General features: G+C 59.6%; 1 protein-coding gene across 1 annotated transcript; it reads right to left on the reverse strand.

Annotated features, from left to right (window-relative positions):
* Positions 1–165: 165 nt before the first annotated feature.
* On the reverse strand, positions 166–20,178 carry STARD3 (StAR related lipid transfer domain containing 3). Its single transcript, XM_053965268.1, has 15 exons — positions 20,082–20,178; positions 14,311–14,569; positions 11,438–11,515; positions 11,146–11,223; positions 11,002–11,055; positions 10,782–10,899; positions 9,705–9,800; positions 8,480–8,535; positions 7,667–7,759; positions 6,444–6,506; positions 5,370–5,465; positions 4,786–4,865; positions 4,343–4,447; positions 3,094–3,187; positions 166–1,078 (listed from the first exon to the last, which is right to left on the reverse strand). Exons 2-15 carry the CDS (start codon positions 14,521–14,523, stop codon positions 974–976), a joined length of 1,329 nt encoding a protein of 442 aa, XP_053821243.1. The 5' UTR covers positions 14,524–14,569; positions 20,082–20,178; the 3' UTR covers positions 166–973.
* Positions 20,179–20,337: the final 159 nt, after the last annotated feature.

Raw genomic sequence — 20,337 nt, forward strand, 5'->3', positions numbered from 1 at the left:
GGTCAGTGCCACCCACAGCCAGTGCCACCCACGGCCAGTGGCCCAGGGAGCCCGGAGACCCCACCCCTTAGCACTAGGGGGGGGTCTTCAGGGTGACCCCAGCCCCACATCTGCCCGCACCCCCTCCATTCACTGGGTGACAAAGGCCACACTGGGTGACAAAGGTGACACGGAGCTGCAAACAGTGCAAGGCTTTAATTCAGCCCCCACAGATTTTGGGGGAGCCCCCCCCAGACCCTCGGGGGGTGCAGAGAGCCCGGGATGGGGGGGGGGGGGGCTGCGGGTGCCCCCCTCTCGCGGCGCAGCCCCCGCGTGCGGGCGGCCCCGCGCTGCTGCTGCTGCTGCTGCTGCTGCTGTTTTTAGAGCAGCACACGGCGCTCTCAGGTAGAGAAACCGCGGTCGCCCCCGCACCCCCACCCCCAACACCCCCCCCCCCCGCACCCCCAAAAAGGATCCAAGTCTCTGCTTAAGGCAAATCCCGCGCTGGCCCCGCCGGGAGCTGCGCGTTTGGGAAGGAAGGGGCTCGGCCAGCGCCAAGGGGAGGTTTGGGGGTCCCCAGTGCTGTCCCCGGGGTGGGGGGGGGGGGGGGGGGTCACAAATTGTGCCTTCACCCGCTGGTGGAAGGGCAGAGCCTGGCACAGGGCTCAGCTGAGTCCTCACTGTCATGGCCACCACCTCCGTCCCCTCTTCCTCGCGGAACTGGGGCGCAGCGACAGCAATCTGGGGGTGCCAGCTGAGCCCCCAGCCCCTCTGTGGGGAGGGGGGGCCGGCCCAGCCCCCGGGGAGGGCAGGGCAGGGATTTGGCACGGAACAGTCAGGTCCAGGGCCCCAATCATCGGGGGCAACCGTGGTGGGAGGAGGGGCTGAGCCCCCCTGGCCTCAGCCCATGGCTGGTAGTGGGGGGACCCCCTCCCTGGCGGGGTGCAGGGTCCTGTCCCCATCCCCACGGAGCACAGAGGGCACTGGAATGTCCTCAGGGCTTGGAGCAGAGCTCGGCCACGCGCTGGCGCAGGTGGAAGGCGAACTCGAACATGGTGGCAGCCAGGCTCTGGTGGATCAGGTACCGGGGCAGGCGACCCTGGGGACACAGGACAGGGACACGGGGTCATGAGGGACGATTTGGAGCTGCCCCCATCCCACCCTGGGAGGCTCCAGGGACAGGGATACACGGGCTGTCCCCATCCCACTCCGGAGGGTTGCAGGGACACGGAGCCATGAACGAGGGCTGGGGGTTGGTCCCGTCCCACTCCAGGGTGTTCCAGGGTCGTGGGGATTTGGGGCTGGGGGCTGCACCCAACCTGCCCTGGAGGGCTCCAGGAACAATGGTGAGGGCTGGGCTGGGGGCTGTCCCCCATCCCATCCCATCCCATCCCATCCCATCCCATCCCATCCCATCCCATCCCATCCCATCCCATCCCATCCCAGGGATGCAGGAGCCATGAATGAGGTTTGGGGCTGGGCTCTGCCCCCATCCTGTCCCATCCCAGAGGGATCCAGGGATGCAGGAGCCATGAATGAGGTTTGGGGCTGGGCTCTGCCCCATCCCATCCCATCCTGTCCCACCCCAGAGGGATCCAGGGATGCAGCAGCACCGCTGCGCGGAGCTGCGGCTCTCAGGGAGCTTCAATCCGGGGGAGGAACTGCAATGTGGTTGGATTTCTCTAAAAAAGCCCTGCACGACTCACCCCCCACCGCCTCGGCCCCGGCTCCGTGGTGGGAGATCCATGAAAAAATAATAATCCTCGGCTCTGGGGGGGAGGGAGCTGAGGCAGGGCTGGGAACTGCTCCAGGGGCACGGAGGGATGAGTGGCCAACTACCCCGAGGGTCAGGCGGGCACAGGCCACTCTCCTCCCCTGGGACTGGGGTGGTCCAGCACAGATCTTTTCCTGGAGGGGGTTTTCCCTCGGACACGGGGGCCGGAAAAGTGCGAGGCCGCTGTTCCAGGGGCCATTTCAGCCGCTTCCCGATGCAAACAAACACACGTGCGGGATCCTCCCTCCCCCGAGGAGCAGGAAGGGATGAGCCACGGGCTATAAATACTCGCCCAGGGCCGAAGGGAAGAGCGAGGAGCTGCGGAGGGGTCTGGGCGCTGGCAGAGCCCCCAGGGAAGGCGGTGGGAGCAGTTGGGGGTTATTAATAGCTCGGCATTCCTTCCACGGCGGAGGCGGTGCCGGGAGCGCTCGGCCCGGGAAGCACAAGGACAAGGAAACCTCTTTTCTTTCCGAGCCCCACCACGGGGGGGGGGGTTTGTTACTCCCCCCTCCCCAAAAACCTGCCCGCGATGGGAGGATTTCCTCCTCCAAGGGAGGAAAACGCATCCCTGGCACAACAGGGTGGGCACGCTCTGCTCCGTCCTGCTCTCGGCGCTTCCCAAACCTTTCCCGAAGCGTTTGGCAAGGCAGGCAGGGGCTCTGGGGGAGGGGAGGGGGCCGTGGGAGGGGAGGGGAGGGGAGGGGAGAGGAGGGGGCCGCAGCGCTGCAGCACAGCCGAGGGATGAATGGAGCCTTTGTGCTGCTGCGGCAGCGCCGTTACCACGTCAACCTTCGGCGGAGGAAGGAACGGGGCCAGCCCCGCTCCCGCTCCCACTCCCGTCCCTCCGTGCGCTGCCTTTTGTCCGGGACACCGGCAAGGACACGCAGCTCCACACACAGCTCCGGAGCCGGGGCGGCTCGCTCCCCCGGGGGTGGATTTTGGGTGGTTGTGGTCGTGCCAGGAGGTTCTGGAGCAGGGAATTGCCCCTCTGGAGTGTTCCCGGGACTTCCCATGCCTCCAAGTGGTTTTGGTCACCAAGGAGGATTAAAACCTCCTCTGCCCCAGTCCTGCACTCAGAGGTGACACCCCTAAGTGAGACCTTAAATAAGGAAGAGCTTCCAGGTAACTTCCCAAACTCCCACCGGGAAAGGAGGGGGATTTTGGAGTAGTTTAACCCCCACTTGCCAAATCTGAGTCCCTTCAGGGCAGTGCTTGCTAAGGGGCCACTTCTCCGGCTGCTGGGATGCTGGAGCAGGGCCTTGGGCTGCTGGATCCCAGGGCAGAGGGGAGAGCTGTGCTGGGGACGGGATGCAGCTGCCTCACCCAGGAACTGGCTTTACCTTCAGATCCGTGTTGAGAATCCAGATGAAGGTGCAGACCTTGGCATTGCTGGGACATTTCAGGACGATGAATCCTCCCGGACCATTCTCACCCCTGTGGAGGAAAGCCAAGAGGGTCAGGCAGAGCCAGGCTGGAATTCTGGCTGGGATTCTCTGTGGCTGCACCGCATGGAGCTGAGCCTGGCAGCAAAGGCCAGAGCCCAGGGGGGCAGGAGCAGATGCTGGGAGCCTGGGAAGGTGTGTGCCTTGGCTCCAGGTACACGAGCCAGCACGGCAGGGCAGCTTTCCCACAGGTGCCTTGGCAGCGCCGGTGCCAGGGCTGCCGGTGGAGCAGCAGCTCTGCCTCTGCATCGTGCCAGCTGTTCCCCACGGGAAGCTTTCCCAGGCACAGCCCTGGGAGCAAACAAGAGGTCCCAGGAAGCTCTGTGTGCTCAGGACAGGCTTGGCAGTTGTCACTCCAGCCCCCAGATCTTCCTGGCACCATCTGATCTGTCTCTGAGACAGGAGCTGTGCACACACAGCCCAAATACAGATTTCCCTTCCCTCCTCAGAACACGCTATTTTTGCTGTGTGCGTTCATTAAAGGATTTTTCCAGGCCCTGAAGTCCCCAGTTCCTAAATAAACTGAGGCAGCTCCAACGGCTCTGAGATAAAATGTCAATTACTTTAACCAGATTATTGAGAAAAGCAAAGTCGGAGCGCGCAGCGGCACAGCTGGGCCCTGGCAGGAACAAGGAGTCCTTGTCTGATGAGCCCAACCCCGCTGGGATCCATCACCAGCCTGTCCCTTCGAAAGGGGAGAGGCCAAAGCCCTGCTGAGATTTTGGGAGCTGGTCCATCCTCGTTTCATCCCTCAATGCCTCAAATTCGGTGAGTGAGCAGTTTACGAGCAGCAAAAGGCATGTGAGAGGCTCGGAGCCACAGCCAGCTGTTTACTGCCCCTCAGAAATCCCTGTTTGGGAATTAACTGTGACATAAACAGGATGTGGGACTGGGATGGGGTTCGTGCTCTTACTGGTCAGCACCTCCACTCCCCTGAGCTGGAAAACGCCCCAGCACCGCTGACAGCACAGAGAGTCTCTTGAACAAAGGGAGACGAACAAGGGAAGCGAGGTTCAGCTCCACAAATAGCTCAGCTTCCTGCAAATCCTGCCAGGAAGGCAGCAGGGCTTGCAGTTAAGTGGCTCTTTGCCTTGAGGCTCTGGAGAAGTGCGTGATCCCAGCTGAAAAAACAGCACCTGCCTCTCACCTGACGTACTTGGAGAGCGGAGGCTTCAGGCTGTGCGTGGTCGACATCCCTGAGGAAACGTACCTGTCTCTCCTCCTCTCGATCCGACGCACGTTCACGAAATCCCTGCGCAAAGAAAGGGCTTAGAAACACACCTGGGACGTGGAGGGGGCAGATCCTGCTCTTAGGGCTGCTGGGAGAGGCCGTGGCAGGGCTGTGTCAACACAGGGAGGCACAGCCAGGAACTGGTATCTGGGAGCCTGACTGAAGGAGGTTTGGAGCTTTGAGAATCCTGCCAGGAGTGTCTGGAGGAGATTTCAGGAGCTGCTCGCCCTTGGGAGCATTGCCTGCATAGCCAAGCAGCCCAAGCACGGCGACACCAGCAGCTCAGAGCATTCCCAGTGCCCCTGAGGGGTCTCCCCGTGGTTTGGGGGGTGTTTAGGGGCAGTGTGGGATGAACTGACCTTGGGGACACCACCCCGCCGGCAGCTCCGGCCGCCACGTCGTACGAGACGATCGTGTTGTCCTCAACCCGCTGCAAGATCTGGGGGAGGGCAGGGGAAATAATAAATCAAAAGAAAGGAAACTTGCTCAGATTGTGCCTCCAAGCCTGCACGTGCCAAGAGGATACAACCCCTCCCCCAAATCAGCATGGGGATCAGACCAGAGGATCTTTTGGGGCGGAGGGTGACGAGCAGCGCGTGCGTGGGTGCTGTGAAAAACACCGTGCCCGAGTTTTTGGGAGGCACAGGTGTCACCTCCAGCTCCCCTCCACAAGGCTCTGAGCCCCCCACCAGGCAGAGGCAGGTGTGGCTCAGCCCTGGCCCCTGTCCCTGCCCACCTCTCGGGCTCTTGGCCGGGCACAGGCGCGCAGCCGGCTGCCGCGGAGCGCGCGGAGCGCACGGATGAGCGGCGGAGATTTAACGCCTCGGTGCCTGGGATCCAGCTCGGCTGCAGCCCCGCCAGCAGCCTGTGTTGGACGGGGAAGCTCCAGCTCTCCGCTCCAAGGAGCTCCTGTGATTAAGCCATCTTTGTCCAGCACGCTCACCTGGCAAGCTGCCACTGTTCTGTTCCACAGGATCATCTTCTCGGGCTGCAGAATCACCTCCTGGTAAACCATTTCAGGGGAGCACTGCAGGAAAGCCTGAGGACAGAGCCAGAGCAGTCAGCCAGCCCCTCTGCTCCCCTTGGGGGGGATTATTTTTAAGGAAAACAGGGTAAAACACAAAGGACAAGTGGGAACGCAGGTGAGGGGAGGGGTGAGGCCAGCCTGGCTCCCCTGCATGCAAAGCCAGGGCTGTCACCCCTCTGTCCCCGTGCTCCCAGGGGTCTGGGGAGCACCCGTGGGGTCAGGGGGTTCACAGAGACCTCAGGATTTGGGAGTCACTGAGCTCTGCCTGTCTGTCTGCCCCTCTCCCACCCTCAGCAGTTCCCCGTGCACCATTGCTTTGGGAAGTTGCATTTTTGACTGTTTTGTTCTTTTTTTTTTTTTTTTTCCCCAAGCCATTCCAAGCTCCAGCACACACGGCATCCATTCCATTCCCCCCCAGTCCCCACGGGAGCGGGGATCTTCGGGGGCAAACGGTTAATGCAGTAAAGTGGGACCATCCAGCTTTTGCTGGTGAACACAGAGCTGCTCCACTGGCAGCTCCTGCCAGCGAGGCAACATATGCACTGGAACAAAGAAAAGCCACGGCAGCACCAACGCTTCATTAAAGCGTGGTTCCCAGCCAAGGCACTCCAGCTTGGGAGAGGGCACGGAGCAAGGCACTTCCGAGCTGCTCTGCCCGGTGCCAGGCAGCAGCAGACGCACGCTCAGCCCTGGCCTTGCTGGCAATTAGTTCCAATTAGCCTCCTTGGTCAGATTAGTCCGAGATGCTGGGGTTGGAAGCGAGTCTTGCAGTCACCTGCTCCCGACTCTACCAGCGGAGTCCGGGGCCTTGGATATTTACTGGGGAGCTTGTCTGCCGGCCAAGGGGTTTTCCTGGAGAGATTCCCTAGTGCTGTTCATCTGCCTCGAGCACAGGGAGCGTGTTCTGCAGCCTGACCCGTGCTGAAAGCTGAGCCGTGGCTCTTCCCCCGTGCCAAAGAGACCAAGGAATCGGCCCAAGGATGTTCTTACCTTTAAAATAAAGGTCTTGCCGTGGAAAGGGATTTCAAAAGTGTAAACAACATCACCAAAGTCCTGTGCAAGAGATGAGAAAGTTGTGTTTTTATCAGTAAAAGGGATTGTTTCTACTTAGGGGGGAGTTTGCTAGAACTCTGAGGCTCCTGTCACCCCCTGCAGCCCCCAACCACCCCCTGCCCCCCACACCAGGCAGCGACCTCAGCACAGAAACCGCCCCGAGCACATTTCAGTTGGCCATGCCTACATTTCCATCAACAAAACAATATCCAGAGAGGCAGCAGGGATGAGACAGAAAAAGAATCCGCCCCGTGCCAGGCTGCAAACCCCACGTCAAGGTCACATTCTCTTTGTAGCAGCACCGGGGTGCAAAAGGGGTTCGCTGCCAGCGCTGCTGGTGTTACCTACAGCTGAGAGGAGCCTCCCCTGAGGGGCTGGGGATGGGCAGATGAAAACCTTTCATCGTTAGCCTTGTGTTAAACTCTGATTAGTCTATTTAAATCCATCCCCCTTTGGAAAAAGAAAACAATCTGCCCAGCTAGTTTGGCATCAGACAAAGGATCACTTGACAGGGGAATTTGAAACAGCAGATGAGACAGCAGTTTGCAGGATTCACACCCCCCCCCAGTCGTGTTTGAACCTTGTGGAACAAGGTTGGGTTTGGGGAGCAAACCCCTCCTCTTTCTCTCCACTCTTCAGAGAGAAAAAAGAGCTCTGTGCACCCCAGAAAAGTCTGGAGTAGGCAGAGCCACATCCCAAATTTACACCCCAGGTGCTGGGGAAGGGGGACAGCAGCACCTTTGGGGGTGGGAAGAGCAGTTAGTGCCCAACATGGGCCAAGACTCCAGTTTGGGCTCCCAGCAGGCTCAAAGGCACCTGGCCATGGAGCAAGGGCAGGGCTGGAGCTGTGGGACCAGCATTCCCCTGCTCCTGCCCGTGGCTCTGCATCCCAAAGGTGAGCCAGCCGCCCCTGCCCACCCTCCGGACAGAAGGAGGAGGGAAGGGCTCTCTCCTGTCAAACTGCAAAGCAATTAAACATCTAATTAAATAAGAGGGGGTTTTACATTTAACTGAACTGGAATAGATTCCTAATTCAATCAGGTAATTGTAACGCTTGTTAATTTTTCATGGCGCAAGGAGGTTTCCAAAGCCTCGTTTGTCCCGGTTTTTGCTAAGCCATCCATGCCCTCTGCCAGCTGGGGAGGAAAAACCACACTTGCATTGTTTTTCTCGAACTTCCAGTTCTCCTCCTGGGCGAGGATTTGGTCCACAACCTCCATGGCCTCTTTGCCTTGTCGGACATACTCCTTTTCCTGGGCAAGAAGGGAGGATTTCATTAGCTGGGCGTGCAGGAAGCTCGAGGAGTGTGTGTGAGGCTGCTCCCCCCTCCCCGGGCTGGCAGAGGGAAAGGGGATCAGAAATCTCTTAATTTGGGTCACAGAGGCCTCATTTTGGAGCTCCAAGTCACGCTCCTCGCCCTGGCTTGCATCCACACACCAGCTGCTCCCGATGGCTCCTGCCTTAGCAGGAAGGTTTCCAGCAGGCAAAGGGCTCTGGGATGTGCAGCTTCCTTCCTGAAGGAGCCAGAACTGGGGCTGAACAGGAGCAGGGTCTCTTGGAAAAGGGCACAAAGCCTGTGCCCAGCCAGGTTTTGGGGAGGTCAAGGGTCACCTCTCAAGCCACGGGGACAAGTGAGGTGATGCCCATCCCAGAATGTGACCAAAGGACCAGGGATGGAAGGGGGAAGGGAAAGGCACAGGCAGGAGCAGAGGCAGAACACATCCTTGTGGGATGCTGCAGGGAAGAGCACACAGCCCTGGGGAAGTGGGATAAAGCTGGGGGGCTCAGATGACCCCTCCTGCAGTGGCTGCGATGCCACCGGTCCCGAGGCACAGCGAGGGCTCAGCCACACGTCCCCAGAGCTGAGGGGCCTGGAATGGGGGGGCAGCAGGACCTGATGGGACCACAAGACTGGGGAGACTCCCAAAGCCCCAGATCAGCTGGAGCTGAGGGCAGGGCCAGGCTCTGTTTACCTGAGTTGTCAAGGCCTTCCTCCCCACACCTTCCTCATCAGACTCGTTGTCTGAGCCTACGGGGAAGCACCAATTAACTCACAGTTAATGAACACCCCACTGGAACCACCTCCCTCCCTTCTCGTGGGGGACAAGGTCTGATCCCTGTCCCTCACCCAGCAGGAAGGGCTCTCAGTGAGGATGGCTCCCTGTCTCCCTGAACACCTGCTTGGCTCTCCAGAGGGCTGAGCTCATCCTGGCTGTCAGTTGTACCAGGAACAGTGTTCCAGAGGGCTGAGCTCATCCCGGGTGTCAGCTACACTGGAAAAACTGCTCTGGAGAACTGGGCTCATCCTGGGTGTCAGCTACACTGGGACAGCTATTCCAGAGGGCTGAGCTCATCCCTGTGTCAGCTACACTGGGACAACTGCTCCAGAGAGCTGGGCCCATCCCGGGTGTCAGCTACACTGGGAAAAGTGTTCCAGAGGGCTGGGCTCATCCCGGGTGTCAGCTACACTGGGAAAAGTGTTCCAGAGGGCTGGGCCCATCCCGGGTGTCAGCTACATCAGGAAAAGTGTTCCAGAGGGCTGGGCTCATCCCGGGTGTCAGCTACACTGGGAAAAGTGTTCCAGAGGGCTGGGCCCATCCCGGGTGTCAGCTACATCAGGAAAAGTGTTCCAGAGGGCTGGGCTTGTCCTGGGTGTCAGCTACACTGGGAAAAGTGTTCAGAGGGCTGGGCTTGTCCCAAGTGTCAGCCACACTGGGACAACTGCTCTGGAGAGCTGAGCTCACCCCAGGTGTCAGCTACACCAGGACAATCCAGCTGAGATGTCCCCACTCCCACGCCAGGAGCTCTCCAGTGCCAGCACAGGGTGGTGATGTGCCACCAGCCCTTATCCTCACCCGCCTGTGAGCACCCACAGGGCAGCATTTTCCAAGCACACAGCTCAGAGCATTTAATCCCAAGGCCACACAAGGCTCCAGTTCCCCACGGAGCTGCAGCCAGGCTCGCAGGGATGAGGGCAGCTCTGATAAAAAGGTGTCATGTGGAGAGTGTGGCACTGCCACCCCTGCCCAGAGGCAGGCTCAGAGAGGGGAGAGGGGACCCTGTTTTGCAGTGTCAGTGCCTGGAGGTTCTGCCAAGGGTTGGGATAACGAGGCAGAGCTCAAGGAAGAGATGATGGAGGTGAGGAATTCCATGGTGGGATGAGCATGGGAAGAGAGGTGATGGCACAGGTGACCTTACCTGCGAAGGACTCGGGTGGGGAGTAGAACTGTCCCTCAGAGAGGGCTCGGGGGTACAGCAGTGGCCTCGAGGCTGCAGCCTGGGCTGCCAGGAACCCTGGGAATGGGAGAACAAGGATTTAACACCTGGCAGGCTGTGGGACACCAGCCCTGCCAAAACACCCTCTTGTTTTTCCCACATTTCCCCACGTCTTTTCCCACTGACACCAGCCAGCCTCAGCTCCTGTTGCTTCATCTTTTGTCTGAGATGTTTTATCTGCCCCGGAGATCAATGGGCTCTTCTGCCTGTCAAATAATCCAAAGGCGATTAAGCATCTAATTAAATAAGAGCTTCCCCTGGAAGCAATTTGGAACCTGAGCCTAATCCAATAGAGGCATTAAACACTTGATCATTTTTCAATTTAAAGCCTCCTTGCAAGACCCAAACATCCTCTGGTGCTTTCCAGTCAGAGCATTTCTGATTGAGCCCCGCCTGACAAATGCCCCTCTCAGTTTGGTGCCACTTCCCAGCCAGTGACTCCTGGGAGAGGGACAAAGCAGGCCAGCTCCCTAGAAGGACCCTGGAAGTTACAGAGTGATGTGTGAAGCATTAGGTCAGCCCCAATCCCTGCTCAGTGTGACCTCAGAGACCACAGGCTGCAGAATTTCACACCCCATAATTCACCCCGTGCCACAGAAGGTGTCTGTGACTCCAGCAGCCCTCCTGGAAAGGGCTCCAGCCAGATCCAAACACAGATATCAGGGACAGGGAGTCCAACACTCTGCCTGGCATTTGCCTCCCTGCTTCCAAACACTTTCTCCCATGCAGAGCTGAGCTCTGTCTCCAGCATGTCTGGCTGCAGGATCCAGCCATTGGGAAATCTGGCACGTTTTTCTCCCCTCAGTTAAAAGATGCTCTTTATAATCTGGTATTTTCTTCCCCTGAAGGGACTTGTTGACCATAACGGAACTGAGTCAGGCACTTCCCATCCCAGCCAGCCTGGAGATCCCTTTCCCAGAAATGTCAGATCAAGGTGCTGCCAGAGCAGGCCTGGTTGGATTTGTCCAACTCCTACCAGAGAGGAGCAAAAATACTCACATCGTTCCTCTTCTGCTTCCTGAGTTAGGACTTTAAAATCCAGGAACCAGGTCTCCAGCCAAGCAATGACAAAGGAGACGATGGGAAGTAAATACCCAAAAGCCCCTTTGGTCAGAAGCTGTGTGGAAAGAAACAGAAACCCCAGGGAATGACCCAAACAGGGAATAAAACAGCACTGAGAAATCACAAAGCAACTTCCTGTGAGCCCAGGGAAACCAACCTCGGAGAGGATGACCTTGACAATCAGGAAGGCACTGGATACCAGTGTAGTGACCTGAAAAGTGAGTGGACAGAGCTCAGATCCCTGAGAAATCCAGGAGGAGAGGGAAAACTCCCCAGAGGAAAGGCTGGAGTGGCTCCTTACCGCGATGACCCACCAGTGGCGCAGGCGGACGACGGCGTAGCCCAAGAGCAGCACAACAAAACGGAACAGAGCCAAGAGCTGCAACAACAAACACCCAGCAACACCAGTCACTGCCCTCGTCCCTCTGCCTCACTGCCCTCGTCCCTCTGCCAGGTGCTGGGAGGGCAGGGACAGGCGCCAGCTCCCGGGGAACAGAAGGGTCAAGGCTGCACCAGGAGGTGGGCAAGGGGAGACCCCAGACCCTCCCGGCCCCACTGAGCCCCAGAGCCCTGCAGGAGGCTGAGATACTCACAAATATATCAAAGAACGAGGTCTTGAATTTGTAGTTGATGATTTCATCCTTCAGGTTCTCCTTGATGCCCACCTTGGTCTGAGGGAGACAGGGAAGCAGGAAGCTGTTGAGTGCACTGATAAGAAACTGATGGGAGAAGGAGCTAAGCAGTGCCCGGGGTTATGGCCAGGTCAGGGAATGCATCTGGAGCAGAAATGGTCCCACAGGCCCAGTGTGGGCTCCTCTGCCAGCACAGCACCAGCGAGGATCCCACGGCACATTTCCTGCCTGGATTCACACCACGTTTCCCCCTGGGATTCACACCCAGGAGCATGGGTGGGGCAGGAGGGACATTAAACACCTTTAGGTGGTGATTTCCAACACCCAAATCCTTGGCTCAGCACAGCCAGTGCCACCAGTTCCTCACAGCCTGGAGCCACCTGCCACTGCTGCCCACCTCGTCCAGGTGGCAGATTCCAGAGGAATGGGAGGAGACTGGGAAAAAAAAAATGGAAAACCACAGGAAAAATGTTCCTCAGGAACCTTCACTAATGCTCTGAACATCCTCCTGTGGGGGCTGTCAGGGTCACTGAATCCCTGGGGGGATTTAAGGACCTCCTCATGAGGGGTCCCTTCTCCCTCCAGCTGGCTTCCCACAGCTCACAGCAGTGCTCCAGGAAATCTGATGGAAGAAGGGAACCAGCAGGATCAAACGTGCTGGCAAAGGGGAAGAGGGAGGAGAGGGGGGGATGCAGAGCCATGGGCTGCAAGGGAATCTGACAGAGGCAAAAACACTCTCTGGGACTGACAGCAGTGTGGAAAAAGCTCATCCTGAGATAATCCAGGGTCTGACAGCGCTGGTCCTCTGGCCACCATAAACCCTGGGAGCCTGGAATGGCTGTCTGTGAGGAAGTGGAGGGCTCAGGTAACTGGAACAAATGCTTCACCTTTAGGCTACGGCTTTGGACAGGGCCCAGCTGGCTGGGAGCTGGCAGAGCCAGCAGCTGGTGGATCTCGGGCCAGTCCTTGGCAGCCAGGGTGTCCTGGCACTCCAAGGGCAGCCACTGGGAAGGGATCCCTCTGGGTCAGGGCTCTGGCTTCAAATCCAGGGAGAGGGAGGCAAAAAGAGGGGGGTGAAGCTGGGCTGTGCCTCCAGCTGACCTGTGGCCATAGGACTCAGGCCAGCTTGGCTGAGTGGCCACCAAAAGCCTCTTCCCCCCCTCTGTGGCTCCGTGGGATGCTGCAGGAAGGAGGAGACACAGGGAAAGCTTTGGGTGATGCTTTTTGAGGGGGTGTTTCTGGTGGATGGGCTGTGAGGAACGAGTTGGTGGGTGCCAGTCCCTGGCAGAGGGGTGTCCTGGCACTCCCAGGGCTGCACAGGCAACCACTGGGATTGGGAAGGGATCCCTCCCAGTCTGGGAAGGGGCTTAATATACAACAAAAGGACAAAAAGTGGAGAGTGAAGCTGGGCTGTGCCTCCAGCTGACCTGTGGCCACGGGACTTGGGCCAGCTTTGCTGAGTGGCCACCGAGAGCCTCATCCCCACACCCCGACTGCACGGGATGCTGCAGGAAGGACGAGACACAGGGACAGCTTTGGGGGGTGTTTTCAGCTTAAACACAGGCTGTGCACCAGGCAGATGAACCACCTGAGGCATCTCCCTGGCTCTGAGAGCACCCAGCCTGCACAATTACGGTTTGCTTTTAACGAGGGGCAATTTGCTCGGCTTATCTTGCAGTGAAGGAAACGGTTGGTTTAAAAAAAAAAAAGAAAAAAAAGAAAAAAAAAAGGCATTAGTCATGATATCAAACCGTTGCTCTTCATAACCAGGCAAATAAGCTGCTCTAATGGCTTTAAATATGCAGCATCTCAGCTCGGGGCCCAAATATCAGCACTTAGTCACTCATTAATGGCTACCTGCAGGACCCACGCTCAGCATCACCCTGGTGACCGAGCCAGGATTATCTCCTGGGGGCCGGAATTTGGAATTCCAGCACCTCCCCGTGAGAGGACTGGGACAAGGGCAGGGGGCTGGGGTCCAAACTGGGCGGGCAGGACACCATCGGCACGGCTGGAATGCTGGCTGGGAGATGGTTTTTCCTAAGGGGGGTGGGGAGCAGGGGGCTCTGGGCAGGGTGAGGAGCTGCTGGCCTGGACGGTCTGTTAAGTGCAGACACCCAGAGATAAGGAGGGCAGAGATAAGAGCTGCTGAGGGAGCAGCAGGATCCAGTGCTGATAAATGCAGCCCAGAGCCCAGGGTCTATCTGTTCATCTCTGCTCCTCCAGGGGAGGACATGGAGTACCTGAAACCAGCCAGGGCCGGTTCAGGGAAAATAAAAACAAAATGTAGCCCAGGGAGGGATTTGGACTTGGTGGGACTGAGGTAAATAAACTGGATTTTCTCTGTTATTGCAACACAGAGCAAACACAGCAGCTTGTGAGTGAAGCAAACCACTCACATCCCCCTCAACAATCCCTTGGGAGGTGGAGTAGCACCTCCAGCTTCCCAAAACTGAGATTAGCAGCAGAATTTTGGGATCAAAGCCCCTGGAGGATCCTCCCTTGCTCCTCTGATGCTCTGAGAACACGGCAGCAGCAAACCCAGCGAGAAGCTTTGCATCAGGGGAATTTGGCTCAACTTGGTGATTCCAGAGGCCCTGGATCTTGTTACAGCACAACAAAGGGAGGTGTTAACAACCCTGGACAGCCCCGACAAAGCCCCGGGGCAGGAAACGAGCTGGACTTTAGTTTATATTAAAGAACAGCGGCTCCTTGGCCAGTGCTGGGAACAGCAAACAAAGATCTGTCCCAGGAGTGCTGGAACAGAGCAATTAACGGGAGGGAACTGAGTTTAAAAAGGGCAAAGATTCCCGGGTTTGCTTCCTCCAACTCACATTCAGCTCGATGATCCACAACAGGGAGATGAAGAGCAGGTCGAAGGTGACAAAGAGGCAGAAGGTTCTCCTCACATCGGAGATGGCTTTTCTCTTCTCCGGGGAGAGGAAGTACGGGGAGAAGCCCTGGCTCTGGGAGAAGGAGGAGCTGATGGAGGCGATGGCAGGGAGGCTGCGTTCCAGGTCGTGCTGCAGGTCCGTGGGCTTGCTCATCCTCCGGGCTCGGCTCCGGGGACATCGGCCACCAGGGCAGCGTCACCTGCGGGGACACACCAGGGGACCCTCAGGGCTCGCCACACCCCCGCTCCTGTCCCGCTAATCCCAGGAGCACATCAGATCCCGGGGAGAAATCATCCCTGCGAGGGTGCTCAGGCCCTGGCACAGGGTGCCCAGAGCAGCTGTGGCTGCCCCATCCCTGGAAGTGTCCAAGGCCAGACTGGATGGACCTTGAAGCAACCTGGGATAGTGGAAGGTGTCCCTGCCATGGCAGGGGTGGGACTGGGTGGGCTGCAATGCCGTGGCAGCATGGAAAGGAGCTGCAAACCCCGTGAAAATGTTGTGGAAGAAGAAAAAGGGTTCCCAAACCCCATGGAAACACTGTGGACGCGGGAAATGGGGTCAGAGGATGTTTTGGGAGCACGCCCTGAAATCATGAAGCCGCCCCACCCTTCCCTCTGCAGGGAAGGCAAAGCCTCGGGAGCTGGGCATCCCATTGGAACAGATCCCAGCCTGCAGAGCCAGGAAAGAACCCTGGGCCTGGGGCCTGACTGGGCCAGGCAGAGCAGCAGGGAGGCAGCAGGGAAGGAGCTGCTCCAACTCCCAAGAGCAGGGAAGGAGCTGCTCCAACTCCCAAGAGCAGGGAAGGAGCTGCTCCAACTCCCAAGAGCAGGGAAGGAGCTGCTCCAACTCCCAAGAGCAGGGAAGGAGCTGCTCCAACTCCCAAGAGCAGGGAAGGAGCTGCTCCAACTCCCAAGAGCAGGGAAGGAGCTGCTCCGTGTCCCAGGGGCAGGATGGCAGCAGGGAAGGAGCTGCTCCGTGTCCCTGGGGAAGGGAAGGAGCTGCTCCGTGTCCCGGGGGCAGGGAAGGAGCTGCTCCGTGTCCCTGGGGAAGGGAAGGAGCTGCTCCGTGTCCCTGGGGAAGGGAAGGAGCTGCTCCGTGTCCCGGGGGCAGGGAAGGAGCTGCTCCATGTCCCGGTCCCGCCTGGCAGTGCCGGGCACACGATCCCAGCACGAGTGAGGTGTTGGAAGGCCGGGGCTGTTTTCCTGCAGCTGTGCCAACCATTGTATTGGAATTTTTCCTCTCCGTCAGCGCAGCACAAGGAGGCCCCTGTGGGAAGGGAGTGTGACACGCCGGGGACAAACACGGAACGAGGATCCCAAAACAGGTCGGGCCAGGGATCTGTCAGCCCCGGCCCCGCCACCTCCGAGTCACCCACGGCAACGCCACAGCCACAAACTCCTTCCCTGCTAAATCCTCCTGCTCAAGGATGTTTTGCCTCCAAAAAAATCCCCCCGGATTGTGGTGTGAGCTCCTGCCTTGGCGGTTCTGTGCCTGCTGGGGTCCCACTGAGGTTTGTCCACCACAGATCCCACTCGTGACACCCAGCAGGCTGCAGTGTCCAGGGAAAAAGGTCACGAGGCTGTGCCCAGATCTGTGGGGAGTGGAAATCCCAAGGAATGTGAAGCCAGCCAGGAGCACCTGCAGGAGCCGAGCACAGCCCGATTTGGGGCAGTCTGGATCCCTGAGCCAGCGGTTTTTTGCATCCCACCCCCGGGAGCACTGGGGCTGGAAAGGGAACAAAGCTGGACTCCTGTCAAATCCCTGTCAGTCCCTCGGAGGCGCTTGGGAAGGAGCTGGAATCCTTGTCACTTCGGATCAGCCGCTCCGCGCGCCGGGCCCGGCTCGAAGTGACAAAATTTAAGGACATCTGTGAGGGATAAATAATAAATCCCCCCTGGCCAGGGCTGCCGCCGCCTCCTCCTCCCCTCCAACAGCACTTTGCACTTAGGCAGCCCCTCCCCAACTTTCACAGCGCTTTAAAATCACCCGGAGAGGCTCCAGGGACCCGATCCCGGGATGCCAAGAGGGGTCACAATGGGGTGTTGGGACATGGCAGGACACTGGAGCACCCTGGGGCAGCTCACCCATCATTAATCCCAGCCTCGCCAAGGAGGTTTGGGCTGTGTTGGACACACACCACTCCCAAACCATCCAATTCCCGAGGGAGAACGCGCACTGCGGGGCAGAGCAGGAATGTTTGAACCCCAGGCAAGCCCCCCCCTCCACTGGAGCTGCTCCCTCTGGCAGCTGAGAGCTCGGAGCAGGGGCTGGATGTGGAGAAACGTGGCTGTTCCTGGGTGACAGATGAATTATTGAGCTCTGCTCCATTATGCATTCCAGCATCCTCCGCATCCCGCTCCGGCAGCCCAAGGCCCGGGAAGGAGGGGGTCAGGGGGGGGTCGGGCTCTGCTCCCAGGGAATGAGCCATGGGATGAGAGGGAAAGGACCCAGGCTGTGCCAGGGGAGGGTCAGGGTGGACATCAGGGGGATTTATTCACCAAAAGGACAATCAGGCTTTGGGAGGGGCTGCGTGGGTGTTGGTGGAGTTGTCATTCCTGGAATGGTGAAAAAACGTGTGGATGTGGCACTTGGGGACACGGGTTGGGGGTGACACTGTGCATGACGACCCTGAACCTGGCAGGGCTCAGGGTTGGGCTTGATAATCTTGGAGGGCTTTTCCAGCCTCAATGATTCCAGGATTCCATCCCAGTGAGGGGCAAACACTGCTGGGGGCCACTCTGGGTGACAAATCACAGCCCAGGGGACATTTTGTGAGACAGATCACAGCCTGGGGGACACCCCGAGTGACAGATCACAGCCCAGGGGACACCCCGAGTGACAGATCACAGCCCAGGGGACATTTTGTGAGACAGATCACAGCCTGGGGGACACCCCGAGTGACAGATCACAGCCTGGGGGACATTCTGTGAGACAGATCACAGCCTGGGGGACACCCCAAGTGACAGATCACAGCCCAGGGGACACTCCAGGAACCCTTCTGGGCTTCTCTGACTTGAAAATAGGGGATTTGAGATTTTAGGGAAGGATTTTTGCCGGGGAAACCTCCCAGTTTGGGGATTAGGAGGTGACAGAGCTGCAGGGACAAGGGTGATGCCACATCCCACGGATCCCAACAGGAGCTAACACGGATCTGGTGAAATCCTGATCCAGTATTCAGCACCAACACCCAGCAAAACCCCATCAGCCCAGTGTCAGCACCCCAAAAACCCCCATCAGCCCCGTGCCAGCACCCCAAAAACCCCCATCAGCCCCGTGCCAGCACAGCTCAGTGCCACCACCATATCCCAGTGCCAGCACCCCAAAACCCCGTTAGCCCATTTCCAGCAGGACACTGGCCACTGCGACAGTGCCAGGGGCTGTGCCAAGGCATGTCCCAGCCCTGTCACCCCCTCCCTGAGCCCCTCGTTAGCCCCGTGCCTCGTTAATGACCCATCTCCCACTGAGGAGCTTTTCCCACCCCGTGACACCACTTCTCCTTCCTCCCACACTTCCCCCGGGCTCATGTGACAATTCCTGCTGTCCCCTCTCCCGGGACATGCAGCCCAGGGTGGGGAGCACCCACAGTGGGACCCCCAAAACCCCTGCAGCCCCCTGAGCCACGCCAGGACACTGTGGGATATTCCAGAGGGTGGGGTTTGCCAGGTGAGGGATGGAGACCCCACTGCAGCACTAAGGGGTGCCTGAGCCACCCTGGCAAACAACAGGAAAAGGTCAATATGAAACCAGACACCCCAAATCCATCCAAAAAATAAAGCTGGGGAGGATCACACGGAGCAAAGCACTGGAGAAGGTTTGGTTCAGTGCCAAGTGGGGACATGGGGATCCCCGGGAGGACACCGAGACCCCTGTGGGGACATTGAGACCCTTTTGGGGACACTGAGATCTCTGTGGGGACATTGAGACCCCTGTGGGGACATTGAGATCTCTGTGGGGACACTGAGACCCCTGTGGGGACATTGAGACCCCTGTGGGGACACTGAGACCCCTGTGGGGACATTGAGATCCCTGTGGGGACACTGAGACCCCTGTGGGGACACTGAGACCCCTGTGGGGACATTGAGATCTCTGTGGGGACACTGAGACCCCTGTGGGGACATTGAGACCCCTGTGGGGACATTGAGACCCCTGTGGGGACACTGAGACCCCTGTGGGGACACTGAGACCCCTGGGAGGACACTGACACCCTCGTGGGGACACTGAGACTCCTGTGGGGACATTGAGATCCTTGTGGGGACACTGAGATCCCTTTGGGGACACTGAGATCCCCGGGAGGACACTGAGACCCCTGTGGGGACACCGAGACCCCTGTGGGGACACTGAGACCCCTGTGGGGACACCGAGACCCCTGTGGGGACACCGAGACCCCCGAGAGCCTGTTCCCCCCTGGCTCTGCAGGGGAACTCGGAGAGCCTCCGTTGTCCCAGAGCCAGCTGTGGGATCCTGCAGCATCCCCTATTTCCCCTCATTCCCCAAAGATCTGGGGGGACATTTAGGGCTTTCCTCCCCGTGTCCCAAAGGCAGCAGGAGGCACAGCCCAGCCCAGCCCAACATTTGGGGGTTTCAGTGCTCGGAGCCCCCGTGGGACCCCCCCGGTCCTGGGGGTCGGGAGAGACCGATCACAGCGGGACTGGGGCTGGAGTTGGGTCGGGATGTGGGGCTGGATGTGGGGCTGGGTTTGGGCTGGATTTGGGTTGGGATGTGGGGCTGGATTTGATCAGGATTTGGGGCTGGATTTGGGGCTGGACTCGGTCGGGATTTGGGGCTGGATTTCAGTCAGGATTTGGGGCTGGACTCGGGTCAGGATTTGGGGCTGGACTCGGGTCAGGATTTGGGGCTGGACTCGGGTCGGGATTTGGGGCTGGACTCGGGTCAGGATTTGGGGCTGGACTCGGTCGGGATTTGGGGCTGGACTCGGGTCAGGATTTGGGGCTGGACTCGGTCGGGATTTGGGGCTGGACTCGGTCGGGATTTGGGGCTGGATTTCGGTCGGGATTTGGGGCTGGACTCGGGTCAGGATTTGGGGCTGGACTCGGTCGGGATTTGGGGCTGGATTTCGGTCGGGATTTGGGGCTGGACTCGGGTCAGGATTTGGGGCTGGACTCGGTCGGGATTTGGGCCCCCCGGGGCACAGCCGGTCCCGGGGCCTCACGCTGCCCCTCCCCGCAGCACACGGTCCCGGGCCGCTCCCGGCGCGGCCCTTCCTCCGGCGGGGGCTTCTCCAGCAGCCCGGAGCCGCGGGCAGAGCCCGGGATCCCGCACGGAGCCAGCCCCCCGCGGGTACCCGGAGCTCGGGACTGAGGGCAGGGCACTGCCGGGACCCCCGGGAGCCCCCCCGGTCCCGACTGCCGTTCCCCGCAGGTTCCCGGGGGTGACACCGGTGAAGGATGCCCGGGGCGGTTCTCGCCCCCCGGCCGCATAACGGGACCGGCCGTGCCCCGGGCCCGCCGCGCCCGACCGGGGCTTCCCGAGGCCTCCCGAAGCCGTGGGGCCCGGTGCCGGTAACCCGGACTGAGGCCAGGACTCCCGGTGACAGCCCCGGTCCCGTCCCGCTCCCACCGGCGGCGGCGCCCCCGGGAGCGGCACCGAGGCCCCAGCGAGGCTGAGCCACCGGAGCCCGCGCGCAGCCCGGCACGGCCAGGGCCAGGAATGGACCCGAGCCGCCACAAGTGTCCCCGAAGCGCCCCCGGTACCTCCCGGTGCCGGGTCCGGGTCCCGCCGGCCGCCGCTTCCGGGCCCGCCGCCACCTCTGACCCCGGAAGGGAAACTCAGAATGAGGCTGCGCCGGCAGCGACCATCGCCGGCCGCGGGGGGAGCGGGACAGACCATTCGCAGCGGGAGGGGGGATTACTGCGACTGGGAGAGACCATTTCTAATGCGGGGATCAATAAAGGGCCATTCCTTGTGGGAGGTGGAATCAGTAGGGCTGGGAGAGACCATTCCAAAGGG

This window comes from Vidua chalybeata, chromosome 26 (genome assembly GCF_026979565.1).
Source record: "Vidua chalybeata isolate OUT-0048 chromosome 26, bVidCha1 merged haplotype, whole genome shotgun sequence".
Classification (NCBI taxonomy): domain Eukaryota; kingdom Metazoa; phylum Chordata; class Aves; order Passeriformes; family Viduidae; genus Vidua; species Vidua chalybeata.

Excerpts from the sequence above, each read along its gene's own strand:
- STARD3 (XM_053965268.1), bottom strand. The coding sequence starts at position 14,523 with ATGAGCAAGCCCACGGACCTGCAGCACGACCTGGAACGCAGCCTCCCT. Across the intron at positions 8,536-9,704 it reads CCCACCCGAGTCCTTCGCAG|GCTCAGACAACGAGTCTGAT; the intron begins GTAAGGTCACCT and ends GCTTCCCCGTAG. Across the intron at positions 3,188-4,342 it reads CCGCTCTCCAAGTACGTCAG|GGGTGAGAATGGTCCGGGAG; the intron begins GTGAGAGGCAGG and ends TTTCCTCCACAG.